Source organism: Apus apus, chromosome 8 (assembly GCF_020740795.1).
Source record: "Apus apus isolate bApuApu2 chromosome 8, bApuApu2.pri.cur, whole genome shotgun sequence".
Taxonomy (NCBI): domain Eukaryota; kingdom Metazoa; phylum Chordata; class Aves; order Apodiformes; family Apodidae; genus Apus; species Apus apus.
The window spans coordinates 24,876,508-24,900,567 of NC_067289.1; the positions used below are offsets into that span (position 1 = coordinate 24,876,508).

A 24,060-nucleotide genomic window follows, 5' to 3' on the forward strand; every position below is an offset into this window, starting at 1 on the left:
AAATGGATTTCTATTTAAATCTTATGTTTTCCCTTTCTAATTCCACCAGACAGAGAAGCAGCACAATACATTTAATCAATACTTATCGTATCTATGGTAGAGTCATTACTTCTCTTGCTATTACACATTAGGCTGTTGCCCATTTTCAAATATCAGTGGCATGGGCTTTGCAAGACCCCCTGGAGTGACAACCCCAACCAACAGTGCTGGTGAAGGAGCTTTATTCTGGGCATGATCCTTCTCACAGACAGAACAAGCTTTTCTGCTCTTATCCCATTTGATCCTTCTATTATTTAAATATCACAAGGTTTGAAAACTTACTCAAAGCACATTTGAGACCATCACCTGGCTAGAACCTAGAGCCTGACCCAGCCAGGGCAACAGGCTGCTCTTTCTTGCACTAAAGCACCAAGCCACCCATTTGTAGCAGTTTCATGTAATGGCTTTTTAAGGACATAAAGCAGTTTTATTGCTTAGTCTCATTTGCACAGCACACAGAATTTCCCCCTCATTCCAGCACTGAAGAACACAACCCTTGGCTGAGCAAAGGCACCTCTGGGAGAAACCAGACCCCCAAACTTGAAGAAAGAGAGGACCCACCACATCCATAGGCAATGGCTTGGCCACTGCTTAGCCTTACAGCTGTCATTGGTTTGGCCTCAGTTTCTACTTGCTTTCATCTCTTTCATCAGCTGAGATCTAAGGGCTGTCTAGGAGATCCCAACCTGACTCCCAGTGGGGATGCAGGGCAGGCAGCAGAGGGTGGGGACCTGCAGCAGTCCCTCCCAGGTGACATTTCCTCAAGGGGTCTAGTGGCATTGAGCACAGGTGAAGTCACCCTTCCTCCAGGACTAGGCATCTTGCCTCCAGGACAGGCTGCAAGGACTACAGGTTTTTCTCTGTGAAGAGAGATGGCTTTTTAAAAACAAAACCAAACCAAAAAGTCCCACAAAAAACCACCAACAAACAACCCCCAAACCCAACCGTGGCTGGCACACATCAGCCCTGGTTGGGAAGAGCAGCTCTAGGACAGGAACCTGCAGGAAATGCTACACTAGGAGCACGAACTCTGGTGGCAATTTACAAGCTGCTGCTGGTCTTTTGAAAGGGTCAACAATAATGAATTGGGAATCTAAGCCTGCATCTAAGCAAAGACTTGGGACTCCCCTGCTAGCACTGATTCATCCCTTCAGTCTTCTCCTCAGGACTACCCCTGCCCAGCTCCACCTTACCCAGGCTCCTGGAGAAGGTGGGAGAGCCTGGCAGCCTGCAGCCCAGGGTGATGTGCATCCTCACTCGTTATCCCTGCCGCCACAGCCTTTGCTGAGCCTCCCTTCACAGCTTCCCACCTGGAGCTGCTCACCAAAGAAAGACCAACATTGCCAGCCCATTAGCTCAGCAATTCACCACCTAATCCTCAAGGAGGTATGCTATGAAGAGCAAGCCCGCTACACCACCTCTTCAGAGCTCTGTGATCTGCAATTTAACCGGCATTATTGTCTCAAAAGAAAAATGATGCTGCTCCTCTGCTGTCCAGCAACCCTCTCTCTAAAGCTCTTAAAACCAACTTTAAAGATCGAGAAAAAAAGCTCAGCATCTCCCAACGTTGCTGACCCATTTCAGTAAAGAGCAGTTTAATAAACAGTGATGGAAAGGGGGAAGGTTATGAGAAGGGTGAGCAAAGAACAGCACTGGGAAGCATCTATCCCTTCATCTCACAAATAATTAGAAATACATGAGATGGCATCAGGCTTTATAACGAGGCTGTAGAAATGGCTTGTGGGAACACAATCCCATGGCACTAGTTGATCATGGCAAGGCAGCTCCCCAGGGCATTTAGCCAAGGCTACATGGGAGCTGTTTGTTTCCCGCCTGCACTGCAGCACCAGCTTTTTATGGGAGCATCAGTGACAGGCTCCAACTGGTGTTTTTAAAATTAAACGCCGTGCCTACCGAGCTAACAGGCGTGCAGCCAGTGAGGCTGAGCTCCGAGTTCCTGCCATAGTGCACACAACACTTGGTAGCAGCAGATAATAAAACTTGACAAAGCATTCTGTAATTACTGCTCGGCTTTAGAGAATATTAGTAATACACGTGCTGTGCCCCTCTTGTAATGAGTGACACACGGCCCAGAGCCTGCTGCTTCCTTGAACTGAGGGCACACCAAAGTACCTGAGCTGAAACATCTGAGAGGGTTTGCTGAAAAGCCAAGAGGCTTTACTATTTGTGGGTGTGCAAAGAATGAAGTTCTGCCTTCCTAGGCAGTCCTGCAAGTCCTTCTCCCTCATAAACACTGATTTCTGTAATGTGCTCTGCAGAGGTCTTGCCTTGGGAGCCCTTGGGAACAGAAGGTAAGGTGATCCCAGCTCCCAAAAGGACATGTAGCCCAGAGGCACACTCCGTTGGAAGAGAAGAAACTGGTCACATCTGCTCCAACCTGTGAGACACTGGGATGGCCAACATGCTTGAGAGACAGTAAATGCTGTAGCCTTTTACCCTTCCAATTCTCATTTACTGCCAGAAGTGTTACGTGTAGCATGGCTGCAGAACCCATCCTCTGCCTCAGAAATTTCAAGCCAGGTCTTATCTCTGCACCTACCCCGACACTGCTGCCTGCCCCCTCGTGCCTGCAGCTCTGGATATTCCAGATTTCTCTCCTGCTCCTTCTTTGCATCCTCAACAGCATTATCTCATCCTGTTAACAAGGAATCCTTCAAACTCCAAAGCAGCTTTAAATGATTGCTTCAGTTCTGCTAAATTAAACCAGCTATTACAGAAGAATAGCTTCACCACTGGGCTGTAGCAGGTGAATAAATTTTCCCAGAGCAGGTTGGTCTTATTCCATCGACCCTTCTCAATGATACTCTGTCCCTCGCATCGCCCCGACTGATTTTTGTATGCATAACTTTTTCCAGATGGCAGATTCAGTGCAGACAGTCATTTACATAATTTAAGTCTGCTTCCTAGCATAAATTATTCCCCAACACAGGGTGGGTTTCTCTTCCAGCTCCCTGTGCTTTCAGAGGCCCTGGCGGGGCAGGCGCAGGGTGATGGATCACCGGTGGCCCTGGAGAGCAGCACGGGGCTGCAGGCTCAGCAGCTGCACAGGGCAGCTCCACGGGTGGAAGAGCTGAGTCAGAAACAGGCTCATTCCTTCCTGGCCATAACTCACACCTGGATGAGCTCCAAATACCAGCATCACTCGATTCAAGTGAAGTTCATCAGCAGACTTAGCTGGACGGCTACTCCGGCACCAGAGGGTCAAGGAGAGGTTCTGGTTGTATGTTTGGATTTTTGCACAAGAGAAAACACAAAATAGGTTGTTCCAAGCAGGCTGAAAGAAGTACATCAGTGATTTTCTTCTTCCTCACCATCCCTACACAAAGTCTGTGTTCAATTGTTTATTATTTAAAGAAAACAGCTTCAATTTTCAGCTCAATTTGTTACCTGCCAAGAAAACGTCATATACTTCCCTGCAAATATATTGTCATTAAAACCTATTTCTATCAAGCTTTTATTAGTGCACTGATTTTTATATTTGGGCAAACCATAGTACTACAACTCAAAATATACGCTAAGGAAAACCTCAGGATCTTCAGGAGTTCATCATATTCCCCTTCCTGTTGAAGGGGGATTTATACCAAGGCCAAAGCATGTGTTTAGATTTGCACAATGGGCCTGTAGGTTCACAGGTGGGCACAGATATGGAAATGCCCACCTGATCAGAAAGCCAAGAAACAAGAAAATCCCGGAGTCCTCCCAACCCTCCTCCACACCCCTGTGCCTTACAGAATGGCTTAAATGCAGAACAAATAAAACCAGCTGTGTTCTGTGGAACAATAAAGGACAGGTTCCAAGAAAGGCCAGTTGCTGACTCTCCAAGAAATTGTGGACAAAGGCAATGCAATTATTCTCACTGAGTCTAAAACAAGCAGAAAGCAAGTGCTAAACACATGATTTAAGATTTAGAGTAAGAGCAACATGAGCTGCACAAAAGTGATAATAAACCAGTGCAGAGCTAAGTTGCTGTGCTCTCACTTTGGTCTGCTTTTCTCAAACCATAGGCAGGTAAGAGCAGGAATAATTTCCCAGAAGCAGAGGAAGGTCTTTCAAAAAAAAACCAACAACAAAACATATATCCAATTTTCTACAGGTTTTTACAAGGGGAGATTTCCATGTCATATGGCAGTCCCTACAGGAAGTCTTTCTGTATATGGATATGTAAGTATTTCTCATCTGCTTTGCAAATTGATAGAGAAACAAAGAGAAGACAGTTAAAAGAGTGAGGATAGTAAGTTGTGCTGACCACCAAAATCCTCCTGTGATGCTTTCCTGGCCCAGTGAGCTCTGCCAAGGAGGTCCAGAGGAGACTGAGACTAGCAGAGATACTGCTTTCGTACCTGCCTGGAGAGGTGGGATGAGCAAAATATAAACAAAAATATCACACTGAACACCAGCATTTAAGTTGCCAGAGTCCAAGTAGCCTGACCACAGCCCTCAGCCTGCTCGTGCATTCTCAATACCTTTTCTGACTATAAAACTCATCTCTACCCCCCCTCCACCCTGTTTCATAGGATGGAATCCATTAAAGGTAAAACTATTCCACAAAAAGCTGGTTTATTCTGTAAATAATATTCTATTCTCTACAGCTTGCTTTCTCCTCTTTCTTTGGTGAGGAAACCAGCATCTTTGCACATCCATCTCAAACCTGGGACTGAACCACTAATTTTCTTTCCAGTCTCTCCTCTGTGCTCGTGGCAATATCCTCAGGGTATTTCAGTATCCAGCCTGGGGAAGAAATGGAAAGAATTTCCATTTCACTCAGTGAATCAGAGGTGCAAAGAGACCAAGAGCAAATCTTTTCCTTCATTTTGGGTACAAAGTGTGAAGTGAGGAGCAGAAGAGCAGAGATCCCACCCTAAAACATGGCCTGAGTGACTCCCACACAAATGCTGCCATTGAGGCAAGCTCAGAGGACAAGAACCTACTCCCCAGCACTCAAATCCATCAGCTAGGATAAAGCCCTTCAACTATCTGCAGGCTCTCAGTTAATCTACAGGCTTCCCAAAAATCCACCTCAAGTTCCAGAGGACTCTGACAGCTCCAGCCTCCTGCTCACTCCTGCCCTGTTTTGTCCCCAGGACTTGGTCATAGTGGCCTCCCCAGTCACCAGAAGCCAGGCTGAGATCAGGACCATCACCTCTGTCAAATTCAAAGTGACACAGTGACCCAAAACGTGTGTCTGCATGGCCAGTTGGGATGCAGTTCCTCACTACAGAAGCCTCCTGCCAACGATGAAGTCATTCGCCTTCTAGAGAGCTCCAGTTTGTACCAAACATAAGTTTCTGTCCTGAAATACTCCCAGTAGCAACCAAAACATGAAAGCACTCAAGACAGAAATGTGCTGGCAAACACAAAATGCAAATGTCTTCATCTTCCAGAGAGCCCCACTATGTGCAGAACAGAAGTCTGAATCCCAAAATAATACCCAGTAGCAACTAAAACACACACATTTCCCCACATCTTGTCTTGCTTCCATCAAATTATCAGCACAATGAAGCAGTTCCCATCCTTAACATATGCCCTGCATTAAGGCTAGCCAAGATTTAACATTCCTTTGTTAATTTTGGCAGAGGGGAAAGACACAATAGAAGAGAGCCCTACAATTTGCAGCCATCTGTGATACTGAAAACAGTAATAAACTTGAAAAGCACTGTTATTACACATGTTGCCACTCCTAGCAAGCCAACAGCTTCAAACATTTACGCCTTTTATGTCTAAATTAATGCTTCAATTTCTGTATTAGAAAAGGGGTTTTAGGTTCCTCTTCCTATTACATGACCATTAATCTTGTCCCCCAGTTTGAGCTCCCCAGCCCGATGCAATTTACGCTGTCAGACATCAATGGAGAAGTCAGACTCTGTTACAAATGTAAGAAGCTAAATTACTTAATGCTGTTATTTTTAAGGTTGTGACAGGCACCACTAATACTGGGAGTCTTAGGCCACTTCATGCAGGGCAGACCACCTCCCAGTCTGATGGGACACATCCATCACCAACCTCATTGCTTTGGAAGTTAACGGCAAGTCCCCCCAATGGCCAATTAAAGCCATATTTTCAATTAAAATTTGTGCAAGAATATTCATAGGCCTCTCATAGCAACAGGACTCGATGTAATCGCTTCCCCCACCCCTGTGTGAATACAATGGTTGTCCTGATGATCAGTCTCCCATCTACCTTCTGCTGGGGGAAAAGGACAGAGATTTCTCAGCATGCCAGCTCCACGGGTCACATCGATCATCCTCAGGCCTCTGTTTTACTTTTAATTACAACACTTGACTCAGGAACTTTACTTCCAATCATAAACCTAAGGAAAAGGGAGCTTTTAATTTGCAGAGCAGCCATTAAATTCTCTGCTTCAGTGACACGAATTTGCTGGTGCACTTTGCACCGAGGAAGCAGTGATGTTACCTTGCTTTCAGGCTTCATGAAGAGGTAAGTTTGCCCAAAGTCACAATCACTTCAAAATTAGCTGCATTTGATGTCCACTGCCATAATGCACTGAGAATCAGTTCCAATTAGCAGCAATGTTTCTAAATGGGTAATTTAAGATCAATCACTTTGCCTACAACATACATTTCAGTTCTAACACTGGTTTCATTCTACCCAGTTTGGGTCTTTTTTTTTTTTTTTAAATGTAGAAGCAGATGCCATTTTTGTGAGCCCAGTGGGATCACTGGGTAAGTCAGACTCAGAGGAGCTTGGCAGAAATCCAGCAGGTTGATGAAACACCAAAAAAAGGAGCTGAGAGAGGCTTCCACACACATGTAACCTCTTGGCTCTCAGCCGAGCCTAAATTCCACCAGGGTTCCCAGTCAGCTTCTGGCATCTCTTCCTTTGCAAGTGGACATTTTCCATCCCTGCCCCCCTTTCAGATGAATAAGCACCATGACAGCAGTGCTAATCAATGGAAAATGCCCCATCAGGCACCACTGGCTTCAGTGGGTCCCTGCCTTGTTCCCACAGGAAAAAGGAAAGAGAGGCTGGTTGCTCAGAAGACTTTGGGGAGAAGAAAACCAAGAAGGTAGACTTCAAATATTACCCTAAAATGTAGGCACCTTGCTATGTACTAACGTAGAAAAACTGATGCTACACTCTCTAGGTTCCTAGCAGAATAGGAAGTTACAGCCTCAGGGCTCTTTTGTTTGGGACTGAAAAGAAAATATTTCAAAAAAAGCAATAAAAAATCCCAAAACCCACCCAAAAAAGCACTCATTTCAGTCACAGCCAAAAGACAGGCACCCTCACTGAGCAGCTGGAACAGAGTCCTGCAGACAGTGTTTAACCTGCCTGGGAATTTTCATCCAAGGCAAGAGAACAAAAATGATGAGATAAAATGACTGGAATAAAGTGGTAGACACCCAAAGTGCTGGAGGTACAATGGGCAGCCTGGAAGCCTTCCCCAGCCCCTGAAGGAAGATCCACTGCTCACCCAGCCAGGTTCTCCTGCCCATCACACCAAGAGAAGATGCAGAACCACCTCAAGCCAACACCCAAACACAACAGCACAGAAAGTAATAATTTTTAACTGCATATATTGGATTACATTTACCCACAGGGCAAGATGCCACTCAGTTTGCATAACCAGCAATACTGACTTCCCCATTTGGGAGCCAGGTCTCTCAGTATAAAACACCTTCTACCTCTTCTTGGTGGCAGGAAAACACGTAGGACGTGCCAGACTGGCCCCATGTTGATATGTGTCTCATGGAAAGTGAGAAGATAACTCAGCTGCTGTGTGATTTATCACAATTTTCGTAGTAAATCTGAAATCCTAAGACAAAAACCAAACCAAACAAACAAAAACACCACCTTTTTTGTGACACTAAGATCTTAGTATTACTTTAGATACATGGAAGGGAATTTGAAATTCTCTCAGCACTTGCCTCAGCCTGTGCCTGGCAGGGTTAACAAAAAAATCAGCATTACTGCTAATGAGAACATCAGGATCAATGAGAACAGAGAGAATGAGCCTTGGGGTTCCTGGATTGTTTTTTCAAGTGTTCAAGGGCAGGTTGCATGTGGCTTTGAGCAACCTGGCCAAGTGGGAGGTGTCCCTGCCCATGCAGGGGGTTGGAACTAATGATCTTTAAGGTCCCTTCCAACCCAAACCACTCCATGATTCTATGATTATGATTCCTCCCTGCTCCCTCTTGCACAGTGAAAAGAAGGTGATAACCCACATCCCTTGTGAATCCCAAGCCTGTACATCTGACCTAGATGAGGATTTGATGTATGGATCATAGAAAAGATGTATGGATCATCACTTGACATGCAGATACGACAGAGCCACCGACATTAGGGTTTTGAGTCTTTCCGTTTATGCAGCAAGACCCAGCAAGAGCGGCCTCGTTTGGAATGACAAGAGAACAGCAGGGGAGAAGCTTCCCGAGGCAGGCAATAGTGTTGCTCTGCCACTTGCATTTCCATATAAATCAAAAGTTGCCCATTTAGGAACACTGCTGGTGCCAAATTACCTTTGTGCAATGAGTTTTTGCTCAAGGAAAACAAATTCCTTATGATATGCCTAAAATCCCTCTCCCTTTTACCAGAATCAAGACTATTTTCCACAGAGCACAGACACAGAATCACCTAAAATTACTCTCACCCTGTGACCAGCTGTTTCTACTGGAGGTGCACAAGCTGCAGAGATTGCCTTAAACAAAACCTTGCTTAAAAGAACTGCTCATTTATTCAACTCTGAGCATGCAAAACACTTTAAATGCTTTAAAAATGTTAAATTGATTAATAGGAAACTCATCTGAAATGTCTGTGAATTTCTGGAAGTAGCTGGTTCTTAAGGTAAACTTCCACAAATAGTGTTCAACTGGGGTTTTTTTATAAATGTAGATAATATTCTGAAACAGGGACTATGCAGCAGTAGCTGAGCTATACACAGGAAGTAAATTAACCCCATGCTTGAATATCAGGACTTAAATGTGCAGCATTTAGGAATAAATGAGCAAAACTTTCACAGCTTGAGAGGAGCCTCACAGAGCCCAGAGCATAACTTGTGCTCTTGGTGCAGAAAACCAGTTGAGTGGCAAGGGTGCAAGATTTGTAGCTGACACTGGAATTCAGTCAAACCTAACAAAGGCCATAAAGAACAGCAAGATCTGGTGAACCTGTGGGCAGATGAAGCATCATTAACACATGAAATGCAACAGACACTGGAGGATATGATTAGATTTACATGCAGCTGGGCTATCAGAGCCAGGTTCCTCCACAAAGAAGCTACAGCCTGCAGACAAGTCACCCAACCATTGACTACATTTAATACACAGGAAGAAGAATGCTGTCCTCACTCACTGCAGGGAAGACTTGGAATGGGAAGGAGATAAAGTAAGGAGAAACATAAAAATGGACAAAAACTGACAGCAAAGGTTTCCATTTTACTTCCTACTTCTTCCCTGAAATAATTTCCAAGTAATTTGAAAGGGAGGAAATATCTCAACATTTTATAAAACATAACTCCATGTTAAAAAAAAAAAAAAAAAGGGAAAAGTTTTTCAAATGGCAGTTTCTAACATTTATGGTTAACTTACAAAGTCTGATCCAGTTCTAGTAATTCACAAGTACTTCAAAGCCACTATATTATCATTCAAAATCCATAAACCAAAACACCAAAGTAATGAAACTCAATTTTAAAAGAGTAACTATAAAGAGCTGTAAATGCTGGTGCTGATTTGCCCTGGGGTTTCAGCTTTTGGACTTCACGTTTGAAAGCTGCTCTCTGCAAACACAGAAGGCCAGAAATGTGCAGGTTTTTTTCATTAAAAATGTTAGGCAAGAATATTTCTGTGAAATGCTGGGCTGGAAATGAATCAGCAAGCTCTTCTTAATACTCATGCAAAATCTCACCTGACCTTGCCAGCAGATCTGATGTGAAAATCTCTGCAAATCTGCAAAGTGCAATTTTAGCCAATCTTCCCTCTTCAGGTTTTGCTCTTTCAATAATTTTTTTGATGGCAAAAAGCCACATGAAAACCTTCCTGTGGGATTGGCAACAGAGATGCAGAGACAACCTACCAGCTTCAGAAAGAAGAGCTGGGGTCACATTTTTTACTACAACATTTCCAAATTAGGCTACTTGTACTGTTTAGAGGGGGTTTTATTGCTGAAGGATGCTCTAACAGGAAGAGTCACAGGGAAGAAAGGGATACATTAAGAAATTTGCATCTGGCTTTGAATTATCCTGGAAGGACTGAGAAACAAGACCAAAGCTTTGTTGGGTCATACAACTGCTGTCGACACCCTGGCTCATGCAAGAATTTATCCAGAATGAGGTATGAACAGCTGGGAACATATGAAAGGAGAATAATCTGGTCACCCATCCTCTTAGAGAGGAGGAAAAATTAGAAGCAGCAACAGAACAAATACAACTTCACAAACCTATAGACCAGAAAATGTCCTCAAACACCTCTGCTTCCCCACATTTCAAACTGTCCCAAAGATTTTAATCCCCTTGCTTTCCATGAAGTGGATCAATAAAGGGAGGGTGCTCAGGCCAGGAGCTCACACATGCCAACCCTTCTGCAGCCAAGCTGGAATCAGGACCTCTCCCTCACAGGGAAAGACTTTGGGAACCCTCTGAGCACACTTTGCCAGCTGCTGTGCAAACCCTCTCAGTGAAATACCAATCGTACCAGGACCAGGTTTTCTTGAGGAAAGGTCATTCCTGCACAGCCATTATTCAGCCAGGCTTAATCGTGCTTTAGGAAGGAGGTTAACTAAAGGACATCGCTCAAGATGTCTACAGAATGGCTTTGCTTTCAGAGCTGCTACTCTGTTCCTGGAGAGTCCAGGTACATCATTTTTCTGAGGAGAAATGCTTTTGGTAATTAGCTTAAGTGAAGTGATTTTCTTCCAAGGCTAACACTGACTCGCAGCATCTGATGTCTGGTGACATTTGCATCCTGGAGAAGGATGTGAAAAGGAAAAGAGAATTCCTGCAGCTGGTGACAGAAGCACGGCCACCATGACCCATGCCTGCTGGCAGAGAGTACAACAGGTCAGTGATGAACACCCTCGGTTGCCCTTCACTGTCCCACAGGTTGTGATGCCCTACTCATCTCCACGTCCCTTGAGCTTGCATTCAAGGTATTTTTCCCCTTGTGCTTCCATAAGAGTTATTTATTTCCTGGTTTGAAGGTGAAAGTCTGCAATATCCTATATGAGATGGCAGAGATGAGTCAGCTGGGGAACCAGCAAAGGCCACCAGTATCAGCCCCTGAGCTCCTCCTGTGACACCACTGCCTGATCAGTGCTCAAAATGCCACACAGAATTTGTTCCTTATTCAAAACTCGCCTACCAAGAGCAAGAAAGCAGAATATGAAGAAGGGTCTGACAGGAAAGAGAAGAGCTGCCAAGTTTGCTTCGCACTCATGAGCAACCTGCTCCCAAACAGACACGCATTCTGCTCATTAGGCCATTTGCTGAGGTGTGGCCGTTATTCCTGCCACCTCCTAGCAAGGGACACCTTGGCAGGCAGCTAGCACAGTCACCAGCCACTTCTGCTGGAAGATTTCCAGCCCTAATATTTCTGGGAGGGTGGCCAGGAGGGCAAAGGAAAGCTCCAGCTCAGCCACCTGCCGAGGTGTGGCAGACACGGAGGCTCTCGTCCAGGAGGCAAGACAGCTGCAGGTGTGAACGTGCTCTCACTGGTTTCATGCTTATCCAGAATAGGCAAGATGCTCTAAATTAACACACCTGAGTTAGGATTCACTAACATGGATGAACCTCTGACTTGTGGAAAGGGGAGGAAAAAGGAACTCCAAAAGGATTTTCCTCATTTCCTACAAACCAACTTACCTTTTTCTGAGGAGCTTCTCAAAACTCTCACGTCAGACTAGGAACAATTTTTATTTTCTCTAATCCAAAGCTTCTCTCCTGAGAAGCTGCAACCAGACATGCTGGAGCTTTGAAAGACAGGGGGGCATCCCTCAAAACAGTATCTAGAGGTTATTAAAAATTATTATCAAGATTTACAGTGCCATATCATACCACTTGTCTCTCAGGTGTTACTGTGGAACAGTCACAAACAGTATTTGTTTCTCCACAATTAAAATGGTTGCAGGTGACCCCACAGCTCTTCCACAAGGTCCAGCACTGCCCAGTATATCTCCAGTGCAGGATAAGAAAGAGGTTTTGCCCTGCAACTACAGAGGGACCAAAATCACTTGCTTCAACTTTCCAGTTTGTCTGTTTCTTTTCCCTCTTGTGGGAAAGCACAGGTTTGTTGGCAGTGCCAATATCCTGCACAACACCAGCTGATGATGCTGGAGACACCAAGCTTCTGAGCTCAGAAGCAATTTCTCAGCGCTGGGAAAGCAACCACAGACACCACCACGAGACACAAGATGGGAGACACTGCTGGAGCTCTGCAAACGGAAAGCAAGACGGCCACCGCTTGGGGCAGAACACTGCTAGGTGGCATAACAAGGACACAAGGGACACTTCCATGCTGCCACCACATGATTCTTCACTGTGAGGGTGGTGAGACCCTGGCCCAGGTTGCCCAGGGAAGCTGTGGCTGCCCCATCCCTGGCAGTGTTGAAGGGCAGGTTGGATGGGGCTTGGAGCAGCCTGGGCTGGTGGGAGGTGTCCCTGCCCATGCAGGGGGGTGGGACTGGATGAGCTTTAAGGTCCCTTCCAACCCAAACCAGTCTGGGATTCTGTAACAGCCTGTCCCACTCCCAGCTGGCCACAGCCCAGGGAGAGCCAGGTCTCCAGGGAGATCCAGGTCTCCAGGAGCTGCCCCCAGCCCCGCCAGGGCCACGCGGGCAGGGAGACCCTGAGGGAAGCGGCCGCCTCCTTCCAGAGCCTGCAGAACGCTTCTACACAACCAGCCACACATTTCAGCCCCAACACGCTTCAAGATTCCTTCTTTTCGAGCGCAAACACAAGAAGTAAACAACCAGATCCTCTCCCGCCAGCAGGCCCAGCACTCCCACCCCCGGCCCTTCCGAGGCCAGGACGCACGCCCGCTCACCTGCCCTTCCCGCCACAACAGCAAAACCAAGGGCAGGGGACGGCTCCGAGGGCTCCAACATCCAACTTGCCTTCTCCTTGCTCTGGGAGGCACTGGCCCTTTCCTGAGGGGCCAGGGAAGGGAGCTGTGCTCCCACCCCACCCGGGTGGAGTAGCTGGCACCTCACGATTGGCTTCCTACACCCTCATCCAGCCAGGCTGGGGCTAATTACGGGCAGCTCAGGTGCAGCAATAAGCGTAATTCCAACAGAAATCCCTGCAGCACCAGCCTCTTGGTTTCAGCTGGGTGCTGAGGGTGCTTGCAAAACCTCCACATTGCTGCAAAAACAAAACCTCTCGGGAGGGAAACGTGGTCAGAGACCACCAAATCATTTAACTTTTCTTGTCAGGGAGCTTCAGGCTGTCCAGGGAGGTGGTGGAGTCACCATCCCTGGAAGGGTTGAAAGGAAATGTAGATATAGTGCTTAGTGACGTGATTTAAGCACTAATAGGTAAATTAGGTTCTGGTGGGGGATTTAGGTTATGGTTGGGTTTGGTGATCTTCAAGGTCCCTTCCAACCAGGATGATTCTATGAGATACTTCAGCCCCATCTCCTGCTGGTGGGAGCATCGGATTCGTGCTGCAGTGAATTGCTCCTGCACTACAAAGCAGTTCTCTTGGGTAATTCCATAAAAGTGACAGGAACTGTGCTGCCACCTCCCCAGGAGGCAGAGGGCTGGGAGAACTTCTCTGCAGCTGCTTTTGCATCCAAGCAAATTGCCTGCTCTCGGCTCTGTGGGCTGGAATTGGGCACGGTGGGCTGATGGCACCAGTCTCCACAACCAGCCTCCTCACAGGGAGCACCAGATCCCACATCCTCAATCCTAGTGGAGAAGTCGACCATGTTCTCCTGGTTTGGGTCTTCTAATTTCTCTCCAGAAAGGCTGAAGGGCACTGCTGATGCTGAAATGCACCGCAGCTGGGCTTTGCTTTTCATTGCCCCGTTGAACACATTTTTGCAGCTGTTTTAAACACTTCTCATTTAAAAGTCCTATTTAAACATCTCATTGAATTCTGAAAATAATGTCAGGTTTTACCACAAATTTCTTTTGCCTCAGAATGGCAACAGGGATTTAAAAAAAAATTAATCCAGTTGCCTGATCCAATATGTAGTGTGTTCATTTGGGCACAGAGCTTGTCACAGCTTTTTTTCAGTGCTTAAGAAGTGAAATTTCATTTGGGTCCCTGTAGAGGTTATTTTGCATACTATAAAAAAGACCCTACATCAGGAAAATTTTCCATAGATTCACATAACTCTGCCTTCATCACCTTATTCATTATGTTTCTTCCCACCACAATAAGTAATTCCTTGCAATTCCCCTCCTTGAACATTAGAGTTTCAGACTGGTGAGTGGTTTATGTTCCTATTTAGCCAAATTACGTGTATTTCACTTGTAGTGTCTTCCCAGGAGCCCTCGTGGCCACAGGACTGAGTGTGGCTGAGGTGCCTCCTTACAGCCCAGGCTTGGGGTTCAAACACTGTCTCCACAAGCAGCTGCCTCCACTCTGAAGCCTCTTGCTTCCAGGGGTCTCCCCAGCCCTCCCACAGTCTGCCTGGGAAATGCTGGCAGCTTCCCTCCCTCTTTGCCCCCTAACAGCTCAGTCTGGATCGTGCAGTCCCATTTAATGGCCCATTAACAGACCACCTTCACCTGGGTCTACCAATTTATCACTGTTCACAGCTTTCCTAAGGACAATCTTAGCCCAAGTCTGTCTTCACTTATTTGATGTACCCTGAACTGCAGCAGTGGCTCAGATCAGTCAGCTCACCTGTTCTTACAGAGCTGCAGAAGAGACCTGGTCACTACTCTCAGCTGGTGGGTGTCTCCCCAAGCACTGTTTGTTGGGTTTTTTCCCCTCAAAAAACACATTCTATACTCTTTGAAGGATCTGACCTTGCTCAATGCAAATGTCTCCTGAGCTGACTCCATCTCCCTCGTGGCCAAACACCTGTTAAACTCCGGATGACATCACTGTTCCATGAGAGATGTTGATGTGACCTCTAGCATGGCTGTGGGTGGCTTTGTATCCAGTAGTTACTCCTCCCACCTGTTATAGGGCAGTATGTTTGCACTCAGGTTACAGCCCCACTGCACAGACACCTGGGGGGCTACACTTCTCTTGTCCATCTGGATTACTGTCTATCTAACACCCCAGGAAGCTACAATGCAGGCTTTGCTGATGTAAAAAGTGTTCAATATTTGGTTTACTGTGCAGCTTACTAGCTGCTACAAGTCTGTGTGGTAGTTACAGGCATTCTGTAACAATAAGACTTCACCTTCAGAGATTCTACTAACAAACCATGGCATTCATTACTGTATTTTCTTTGGCTTCCAGGGAAATTACTGTAATTACAAACATTTTCCTTGCATTGGATCTCATTTCTGTATTTCAGGTCTGGACAAGCTTTTACACACAAAACAGACCATCTAGCCCTTGGGCATAGAAATACTTTTCTTGGCTTTATTGCAATTACATGAGTCCACAAACTGCAGGAAGAACCTTCAGAACCCTTCAGTAACATAAAAATCCGAGTTTTAAGAAGCCAGAGGCTTAAAGCAAGTGAAGGTCTCATGTAAGTGTCTGTCCTTTGAAATGCACAGTGTGAGCAGGTGAGAAAAGTGTTGAACACAATGTTCAGTGTGAACATTAACTCAGACCCAGTATCTTGCTACTAAGATAAGTTGTTTTATTTTTTTTTTAATATATTTATTTACAAGACTACCTATAGAGCTTATCCAGCCTTTTAGAAAGCTGAAAAACTTGAAGCAGGTAATAAAGGGAATCAAACTACATTCAGTTCTAGGTAAATTAGATATTCCTAATATATTCTTTTTTCCTGTGCAATTTAGCAAATCAGTTTACATTGCCTGACAAGTTGTCCCGGAAAACATAAAAGCTTAGATTAATTTTAGCTCTGTAGAAATGACAATTCAATATTTGCTTATTTACATCCACCCACACTAGGGTGAAGAGCCTGTGCCATGTCAGATACATCAATACCAACATGTCAAACCTCCTCCCCCTCCTTGCCCACTGGACGGGGAGCAGCAGCCGACGCCGCGTGGGGAGGAATTCATAGAATCATCATTTTTTTTGAATTTTGAATCATGATCATGACGTGCCTGTGCCTGCTCTGTCCTCACCTGCTGCCTTAGAAACGCTGGAGCTGCCCCTCACACCAGCTTCTCCTCCCACCTGTGGTCTCAGCCAGGTTAGTTTGCTCCCTCCCCTCCAGAGTTCACCAGTTTGATTCATTCCCCCCGCGGTGCTGCCGCACAGTCGCTCCCATCTGCTGTCTGACCACATCTGGGGTGATGTGGACAACATTTCAGTGGGCTCTCTGTAAGCTGAAGGAAATGAAAGCACCTCGTGGGCTCTTCCTGCCCTGTCCTGAGCTGATGTACAGCTTGGCAGCAGGTGCAAAGACAAGATGCTGCTCCTGAGGGAGGCATTGCTGAAGGAAGACAGGCAGAAATTGCTCTGAGAAGAGCTCTGCTGCTGCGTGCATGCAACCCCATTTCTGCCTGTTACACCTACTATTAGGAATAAAATAAACACATAAACAAATAAATCTGTCTGAAATTAATTCCTTCCTTCCTTTGACCATCCCCAGAGGCAGGCTTGGTCTCCACAGCATCTCCCTCTGAGCCCAGTGAGCTGCTGGTGCTGCGCCCGACACCAGCTGGGAGATGGGACATGGTGACAACCAGCTGAACTCCAGGCTGCCAGAACCCTGCACTGATCTGCTGCCTGCTGAGGGGCTCGGGTGGCCAAACACCTGCTGAACACCCCAGCTGAGAAGCCCTGTAGGGTTAACCCAGGAACCACGGCCACATTTCTTGGTTGTTTTTTTTTCCCCAATATTTAGAGAGCAAGAAAAGAAAAAGGCAGATAAACCTAGAGAAACGCTGCCACGGCAGCACGGCCACTGCTCAGCAGAGCCCTCTGAATCCTCAGGCACCTTTTCCCAACATTTTTTAAACCATCAGCAAACACAGACAATTCTCTCCTTTCTGAGCCCACAACGTAACACAGCCTTAAATCCCGGTTTCCCTAATAAACTTCCTGCAGCTCTGCACACGTTAGGAATTGCATCTGCTTATCTGTGCTTGTTCAAGCCTCCTTATCTAAAGGGAAAAGTGCTGCTCGATTTCAGATTCCTGGAGGAAATCTGCCTGTACATCTCTGGCTGCCGAGTAAAACAAACAGCATCCGCGTCCCAGGAGGCACCCGCCACCCCCCAGCATCATTTAATTAGTTGTAAGAAAGCAGAGCTGCCCAAAAGCTGACAAAAGCTGCACAAGAGGAACGGTTAAGCATTTATGGAGAAAATGAAATACGTTACCAGCCGCATTGTGAAGTTTCTGAGTCACCTGCAAGGAAATCAGGCAGGAATCCAAGGTTCACACACTCCTGCTGCCTGTGCCGGCGCCCGGGCTGGCTCCTACGGAAGAGCAGACGAGAGCGAAGCTGCAAACCTTTGAGTTGAGCTCACTCTATAGGCATCAGAAAAACCTCAAAGAGGAAAGAAAAAAAAATAAAAAAATAAAGGAGAGAGGCAGAGCAGGAGAGAGCAGCCCACAGACAGAGAGATGAGAAACTTCTGGCAAGTCTCCAGCGCAGGAATGAATTCGCTGTCATTGGGAGACGTATGGCGATGGAAATGAGGGGGAACTTGGATTTGCAGGAGGGTTGGAATCCTGCTCTAATCGTTCTGCAAAGATGGGCAGGTTGCAGCTCAGCTCGTTTCACAGGGCTCATCTAGGAACAATGCTGGATAGCAAATCAAATGGGAGGTTAAGTAGGTCTACACACACATACATGTACACACACACACACACACAAGCCAAGGTGCCGGCACAAACTTCACATGGCTCATTCCATCACCTATTTGCTGTGAATTTAATTAAAGAGGGGTACAGGAACAACTCAAATTCCTGTTGTGTATCAAAGGAGATTCACAGGGCTTTATTGTTCTCTTCCTAAACGAATTTAAGGTGTTGGTTTTTTTTTTTCCTAGTATTGCCAGGAAGCTAAAAGAAATTTTACAGAGAGAATTCAGATGTTTTCAAGCATGTGGCAAAAGTGTTAGCTCACTGAAACTAAATTTGTCCAAACATTTATGCATGTTCAGCCCATAGAAAGAAAACAAACATGTCCAGATTTGAAAATACATGCAAGAAATATTGCTGGCTGCAATTTTTTTTATAGGTCAAGAGACTCCATAAGATGTAAGCGACCACGATCTCTGAGAAAGTGTTCAAATCTGAATCTATGGAAAAGGCAAAACTTGGTGTTTTTAAATGCTGACAGCTAACATGGTTGATGTTGGTGTGTTGCTCTGCACCCTGGCCCCAGCAGGTCCTGGGAATCTGCAAGTCTGCTGCGTTTGGGTATTTTGCAGTCATCTATGCAAAGTGAATGTCAACTCCTGCAAAATTTGTAAATAAACACTTTCTTGGCATGAAAAGGGAAAAGAGGGTCCACACCGTGTGGGTTCAGCTGTGTAGCTGAATTTAGCTTCTTCTCTTGCCTGCTCTGATAATGCACTCGTTTAAAATCTGGTTACAAGTTCAGACAGCATCTTGGTAAATACAGCTCCTAATAATTAGAGCTCTCCAAATGAGGGGTAAGGTTCCTGGAGACTTGATTGCTTTTAATTTAGCTAACAAAGAGGAGTGAGGAGTCAAGCTAAGCTAAATATCTGGAGGGATTCTTTATTGCTGGTTTTCTTCCTATTAATAAATCAGTCCTCTGTGGGAAGAAAATCAAACAGCAACAAACAAACAAGAATTCATTAGTGACACAGAAGGCGACGCCAGGGAAGGCAGAAGAGCTCCATGACAAAGAGCACGATGTTTGCTGCCTATTTTTGGATCTATAGAAGCAGAAAGATCCTTAATGTCAGCAACACTTCAATATTTGGTCTGTCTCCAGTGTTCAGTTCCAGAGACGCCAGCTGTGCCTCATGGTGCCAGTATCTAGTCCAGCAAGGCACTGGGTGGCTGTGGGAGCCCAGGCTGGCCCCACTGCTGGGATATGTGTCTGCCTTGGCTAATCACTGGCCCCCTCCACCTGCCACCTGGAGAAGTACAAAGGCATTTTTTTCAAATAATCTCATTTTTCTCCTCTGAAGATGGTGTGATAGGAGTTCTGGGTAAATCTGTCCTGGCTGAGGAGGTCCAGGGCCACCTCCAGCCCCAGCACAGGTTGCAGAACCCAGGGCTGGCTGTGTATCCTGCTACAGATCTCCCATCACCTCTTCCCCATGGACACACACACCAAAGCCAAGCAGATGCCACAGCTGGGCTGGGAAGGAGGAGGCTTCCTGGTGGTGGCTGAGCCACCAACCCACCACACAGCCCCCCAGATAGAAGCTGAAAATTCCATCCAAAACTTCCTACGCTCCTGGTTTGCATCAAAAATCTGCTTTTCTTACCATGGAGTATGGGCACTTTTATTGGAGGAGAACCTGGTTTTTTTTAGTAGCATCATCAGCACAAGCTAAAGGAGGTATCTCTAATGAAGGAGGGAAGATCAGACACTTCAGGATGTGACAGAACTGGCCCAGGCTCTATTTCTGTTGAAGGCAAAGTGGTGACATGGAGACTGCATGTACCATCCTGGTCAGGTGTGTACTGGAGTTTCCCCAGGAGTAACACTTGGGTCTAACTAATGTCTGTGGGCTCAAGCCAGAGGCACCAGGGTGAGGCTTAATGGCCTGTGATAAAGAAAAGGTCAGGCCAGATGATCAATGGTCCTCTCTAAGGACTGAGATGAAAAAGAATCTGTACCACTTGCAGGATTTAACCTGATTTTCCTGTAATTGCATTGAGGGAAAACATTCCTGGGTTTTGTGCGAATCCATCCATTTTAAAGCATCCTCCCAGCTGACAGCTCCACACCCAGGGCAGACAAAAGCTGCACAAACAACTCTGGAATTTGCAGAACTGACTCAGAGTTACCCCTTTGCACCACAAGACTTTCTCACCTGATCCAGTGGGACAGCTCCAGCACTGCCTCACCAGCAACTCCAGTGAATACTGGGACAGCACCCTGTCCTCAGCCACACCCCCTCCCGCTCCATCCACACATTTGGAATACCCATTTCTGTAGAATATTTTGGCATATGAAAAGAAATGCTCACTTTCTTGACAGAGAAGATGCTGAAGGTGTTGGGACCTGTTGGAGTTCAGGGCTCCGAGGGGCCAGGCAGGGGAAGGAGAAGTAGCACAGAGCCATGCTGGGAATACCTGCTACACGAGGGATTTCCCTGAGCTGGATTGTGTCTAGATTACATCTCGCACAGAAAGTCTGAGATGTGTTACATGCTCAGGAGATATTTTTTAGTATTTTTTTTAAAATTTGTCCTCTGTCTCCCTGTGAGCAAAGAGAGCTCGTTACCAATGGGTCACGAAAGCTGCTGAGCTGATGAAGTGTGTCTTGCTGGGAGCTAAAGTCACAGGAGGGTTTTTTGCTGCCTGACAGCCAGCTGGGCACAGCACTTCTCCCAGCCAGTGTGTCCCAACAACAACCCCTGCACAGCCACAACTTCCAGCTCCAGCACTTCAGGCCCTCAACAAACAGTGGGTTTTTTGCCCAGCAAAGGCAGAACTCGGAACACCTCGTCTGAAAAGGCTTGAAGGTCCCTGTTACACATCCTGGATATGAGCCCAAGGTTTCTTCTCAGAGCTTGGGATTCCTGCCTCGAGCCAATTCAACAAGGTCCCTTCAACTAATAACAGCAGATGATTGACCAAAAACCAGCCTCCCTTCTTTGAGCAGTTTTGCAGAGACCAATATAATCCATATAAATTTATATAATACAATTTATATAAATACCAAATGAAAACGAGTCATTTGTGCTTCTCCCATGCTGTCAAAAACTGGTTCCAGTGCCCAAAAGTTATGGTGGTCTGGTGTGGGGGGCTGGGAGGACCATTGTGGGGGGAGCAACCAGGACACCTTGGCAACATTGCTCACACCCCCCATGGCTTCTTTAGCAGCAGCATTTCCCAATTCAGCCTCTGGTTTCCATTTTTACTGCCAGGCATGCTCATTTTTTATAACCCCACTGATCTATGCCCATAAAGAGGTGCATAGCCCATCTGGGTAACATTGGTTAGAGAAATAATTAATTTTTCCCTCAAATAACGGGGTGACTAGAAAGCTGCTCTGTGAGCCAAGAGCTTTATCAAGATCCCAAATCTAATTTCTAACATTTGCTTATGAAAAAAAAAAAACCTCAAACAACAAACAAGGAGGGAGGAAGCAGGGTGTTTGGCAGCACTCCTGCTGCCCCGACCCTCCTGGGCTTGCCCTGCTCTCACACGATGCTCAGCTCACTTTTACACATCCTGTCAGAAGGACTTTGGGTTTAGCCAGGTTCCTGAGGTTTTGTTTAGAATTCCTTTTTCCCCATACCAAAATAAAAACAATTCAGAAGAGGAAAGAAATAGCAAAGTAAGCAGCCATCTTGCAAGCATCTGCCTGCCGTGGGCGAGTCATCTCGTGCCCAAATCCATGTGCAGGGAGGGAAAGGGGCTTCCCTCTGGCCATGCCATGAGAAAACTGTGTGGCTCCTCAGGAAAACAAGTTTTTGCCTGAAAATCAGCCTCCTGTTTTTCTGTGTAGCTGATGATGCTTGTTACTTCATCCTCCAGCCACGGGATCTGCACTGGGTGACAGCCTGAGGCTGGGGCCAGAGGGGCTGACAGGTCATCCCTGTCCCCAGGGTGGGATGTTGTGACCCCATCACAACTTTTACTAATCTATCCTAGATAAGATTATGGAGGAAAAGAAGTGTGGATTTTCTTCTTAAAGAAAGGAAGCCCTTGCAATAATTAATAAGCTTAATTGCTCTGTCTGTAAGATAATAATGCACTGTTAAAAAAATATATCTGATTTTTATTACCCAGTTTTTATCAGAAATTAAAACTAACTGCAGCTTAATACAATTCAAAGTCAGCTAATTATAGATCAAGCAAAGAGGATCTCTTTTCTGTGACAATATCAGCTCCACGATCTGCCTTCCCTTCCCATGTCCCCTCCTGGGGGTCACAGGGGACTTTGGCAGGTGAGGTGACCTCTCTCCATGCAAAGCAGTGATAACTCTCCTTTCCATCTACACCAAACCTGGTTTTCAGGAGTCTTTTTGATTTTGTAACCAACTGTGTGAATTAGGAAAGAAATACCCCTCATGTTCCCACAAAGGCAGCCAGAGCATTCCTCTTTGACAATCACTGCAAAGATGCTGATTATTTTAACACCAGGTTTGTTTAAAGGAGGAATGAAGAGAATTACTGAGAAACCTGATTAATTTTCTCCACCCTGCAGTCACCACAGAGGGTGAGATATTGTCCAGATGCTGCAGATGATGCCTTGCAAGAGTCAAGCCTGCCACATTATACCCTCAGTTCAAAAAAATAAAATAATAAAAAACAAGGAAAATCCATGTCAAATATTACATCCATAAACCTTTTACAAGAGAGTTTGCAAGTCACAGCAAAGCTCTGTGAAACACTCCCCAGCAGGCTGCACAATTGCCTCCCACCACGCCACAGACAAGGCACATTTGTGCCTGTTCTCAGCCAGAAACCCTGATTTTGAGGCACAAAATGAAGCTGGAAGGGTTGATAGCTCCTGCACCAGGCAGAACGTTCCTCAGTTCATTCTCAAGTCTGATGCCAAGAGGACAAAAACCAACCCTTGGTGCTTCTTCATACCTCCAAAACCCATTTCTCCACAGAGGTATTTTGTCTCCTGTGCTTCTGACTCTCTCCCTCACCTCTCCAGGCAGGAAAACCCTCTGAGCTCCCCAAGGAGCCATGGTTTCTCTTCCCCACACTCCCAAGAGCTGAGGACTTGGCCATGGCAGGAATTTGATGGACAGCCCCAGGTCAGCAGATGGCAAGGAGGCAGAGCTGGTTCCTGCTCCCTGCCTGGTAGAGCAGGAAGAATGCAAACAGCTAGAGCAGCAAAAGCAAGGGTCTGTGCTAGCTGCTCCTACTCCATCTGCTTAACTCCCATTTGCCTCTTTAACTAATGAGGGCTCTCTGCCTGACGAGCAGATCTTAAGACAACCAGTCAGCCAAGAGCTCCTGCATCTCTCTGCCACACCCAGCACTGCCTGTGAACCCACTTGCACAGAGCCTTAAATCCGGGAACTAAATCAGCAAAGCTGAAGGAGTGTTTTTCTCACCTAGCTAATTAGCCAGATAAGAGCTCTGCAATGTGGTCTAGAGCTAGGACTAAATATATCCAGCCTTATGTGTCTGTACATACCAGCTAACTGGGGACAATATGGTTCCACCAGCTTTTTCCAAAGAAGTCACTCCCATCTGCTGATCTTCACCGTGTTCCTTCTGTGTTTTATGAGCTGTGGTGCTTTGGTCCTCACTGCCAAGGCAGGACTGGAGCAGGGAGGCTCATTTGGAGCAGAGGGATCCCTTTGGAACAGAAGGGTTTGGCTGGAGCAAGGGGGACCAGCTGGAGCAGGATGCTCCTCAGCATCCCCAGCCCTCGGAGCAAGAGATTCGGCACATCTCACCCCTCTTCTCCAGGATGTATCTGCAGTACAGACAAGTCCTTCTGAGCCACCAGTGGGGCAACCTGTCACCATGAAAGGGGCTTTGTAAGGTCTGTCCTTGACATCATCACTCAGGGCATGTGTCATATATGGTGCGCAATACATCTTCACAAGATTGTAAGGCTACACGTTGAATTATTTCAGGCTTTTGACCAGCATGGGATCTAAGAAGCAGTCTTCAGCTGTAATCTGGCTTTAAGAGCCTTGCAAGGATGGATAAAAAGCACTTATTGTATCCTGAAGAACCTGTGCCCTATAAATAGCATATTAATCATTAATGGCGACCAGCTACAGCTTGAGATTTTAAGCTCAACACTCCCTGAATGCCAATGGGAAAGCAGAGCAAAGCTGGATCCCTCTGCTCAGCTTGTTCCTCTG

At 46.2% G+C, this 24,060-nt stretch overlaps 1 protein-coding gene across 1 annotated transcript in view; it reads right to left on the minus strand.

The window, feature by feature from the left end:
* The window catches only part of SCHIP1 (schwannomin interacting protein 1), a 146,765-nt gene extending 129,302 nt beyond the window's left edge, over positions 1-17,463 (minus strand). Inside the window, exon 1 of the mRNA XM_051626452.1 lies at positions 17,440-17,463. Coding sequence (XP_051482412.1) covers positions 17,440-17,448 — 9 coding nt within the window. The 5' untranslated portion in view covers positions 17,449-17,463. The remainder of the gene's footprint in view (positions 1-17,439) is intronic.
* Positions 17,464-24,060: the final 6,597 nt, after the last annotated feature.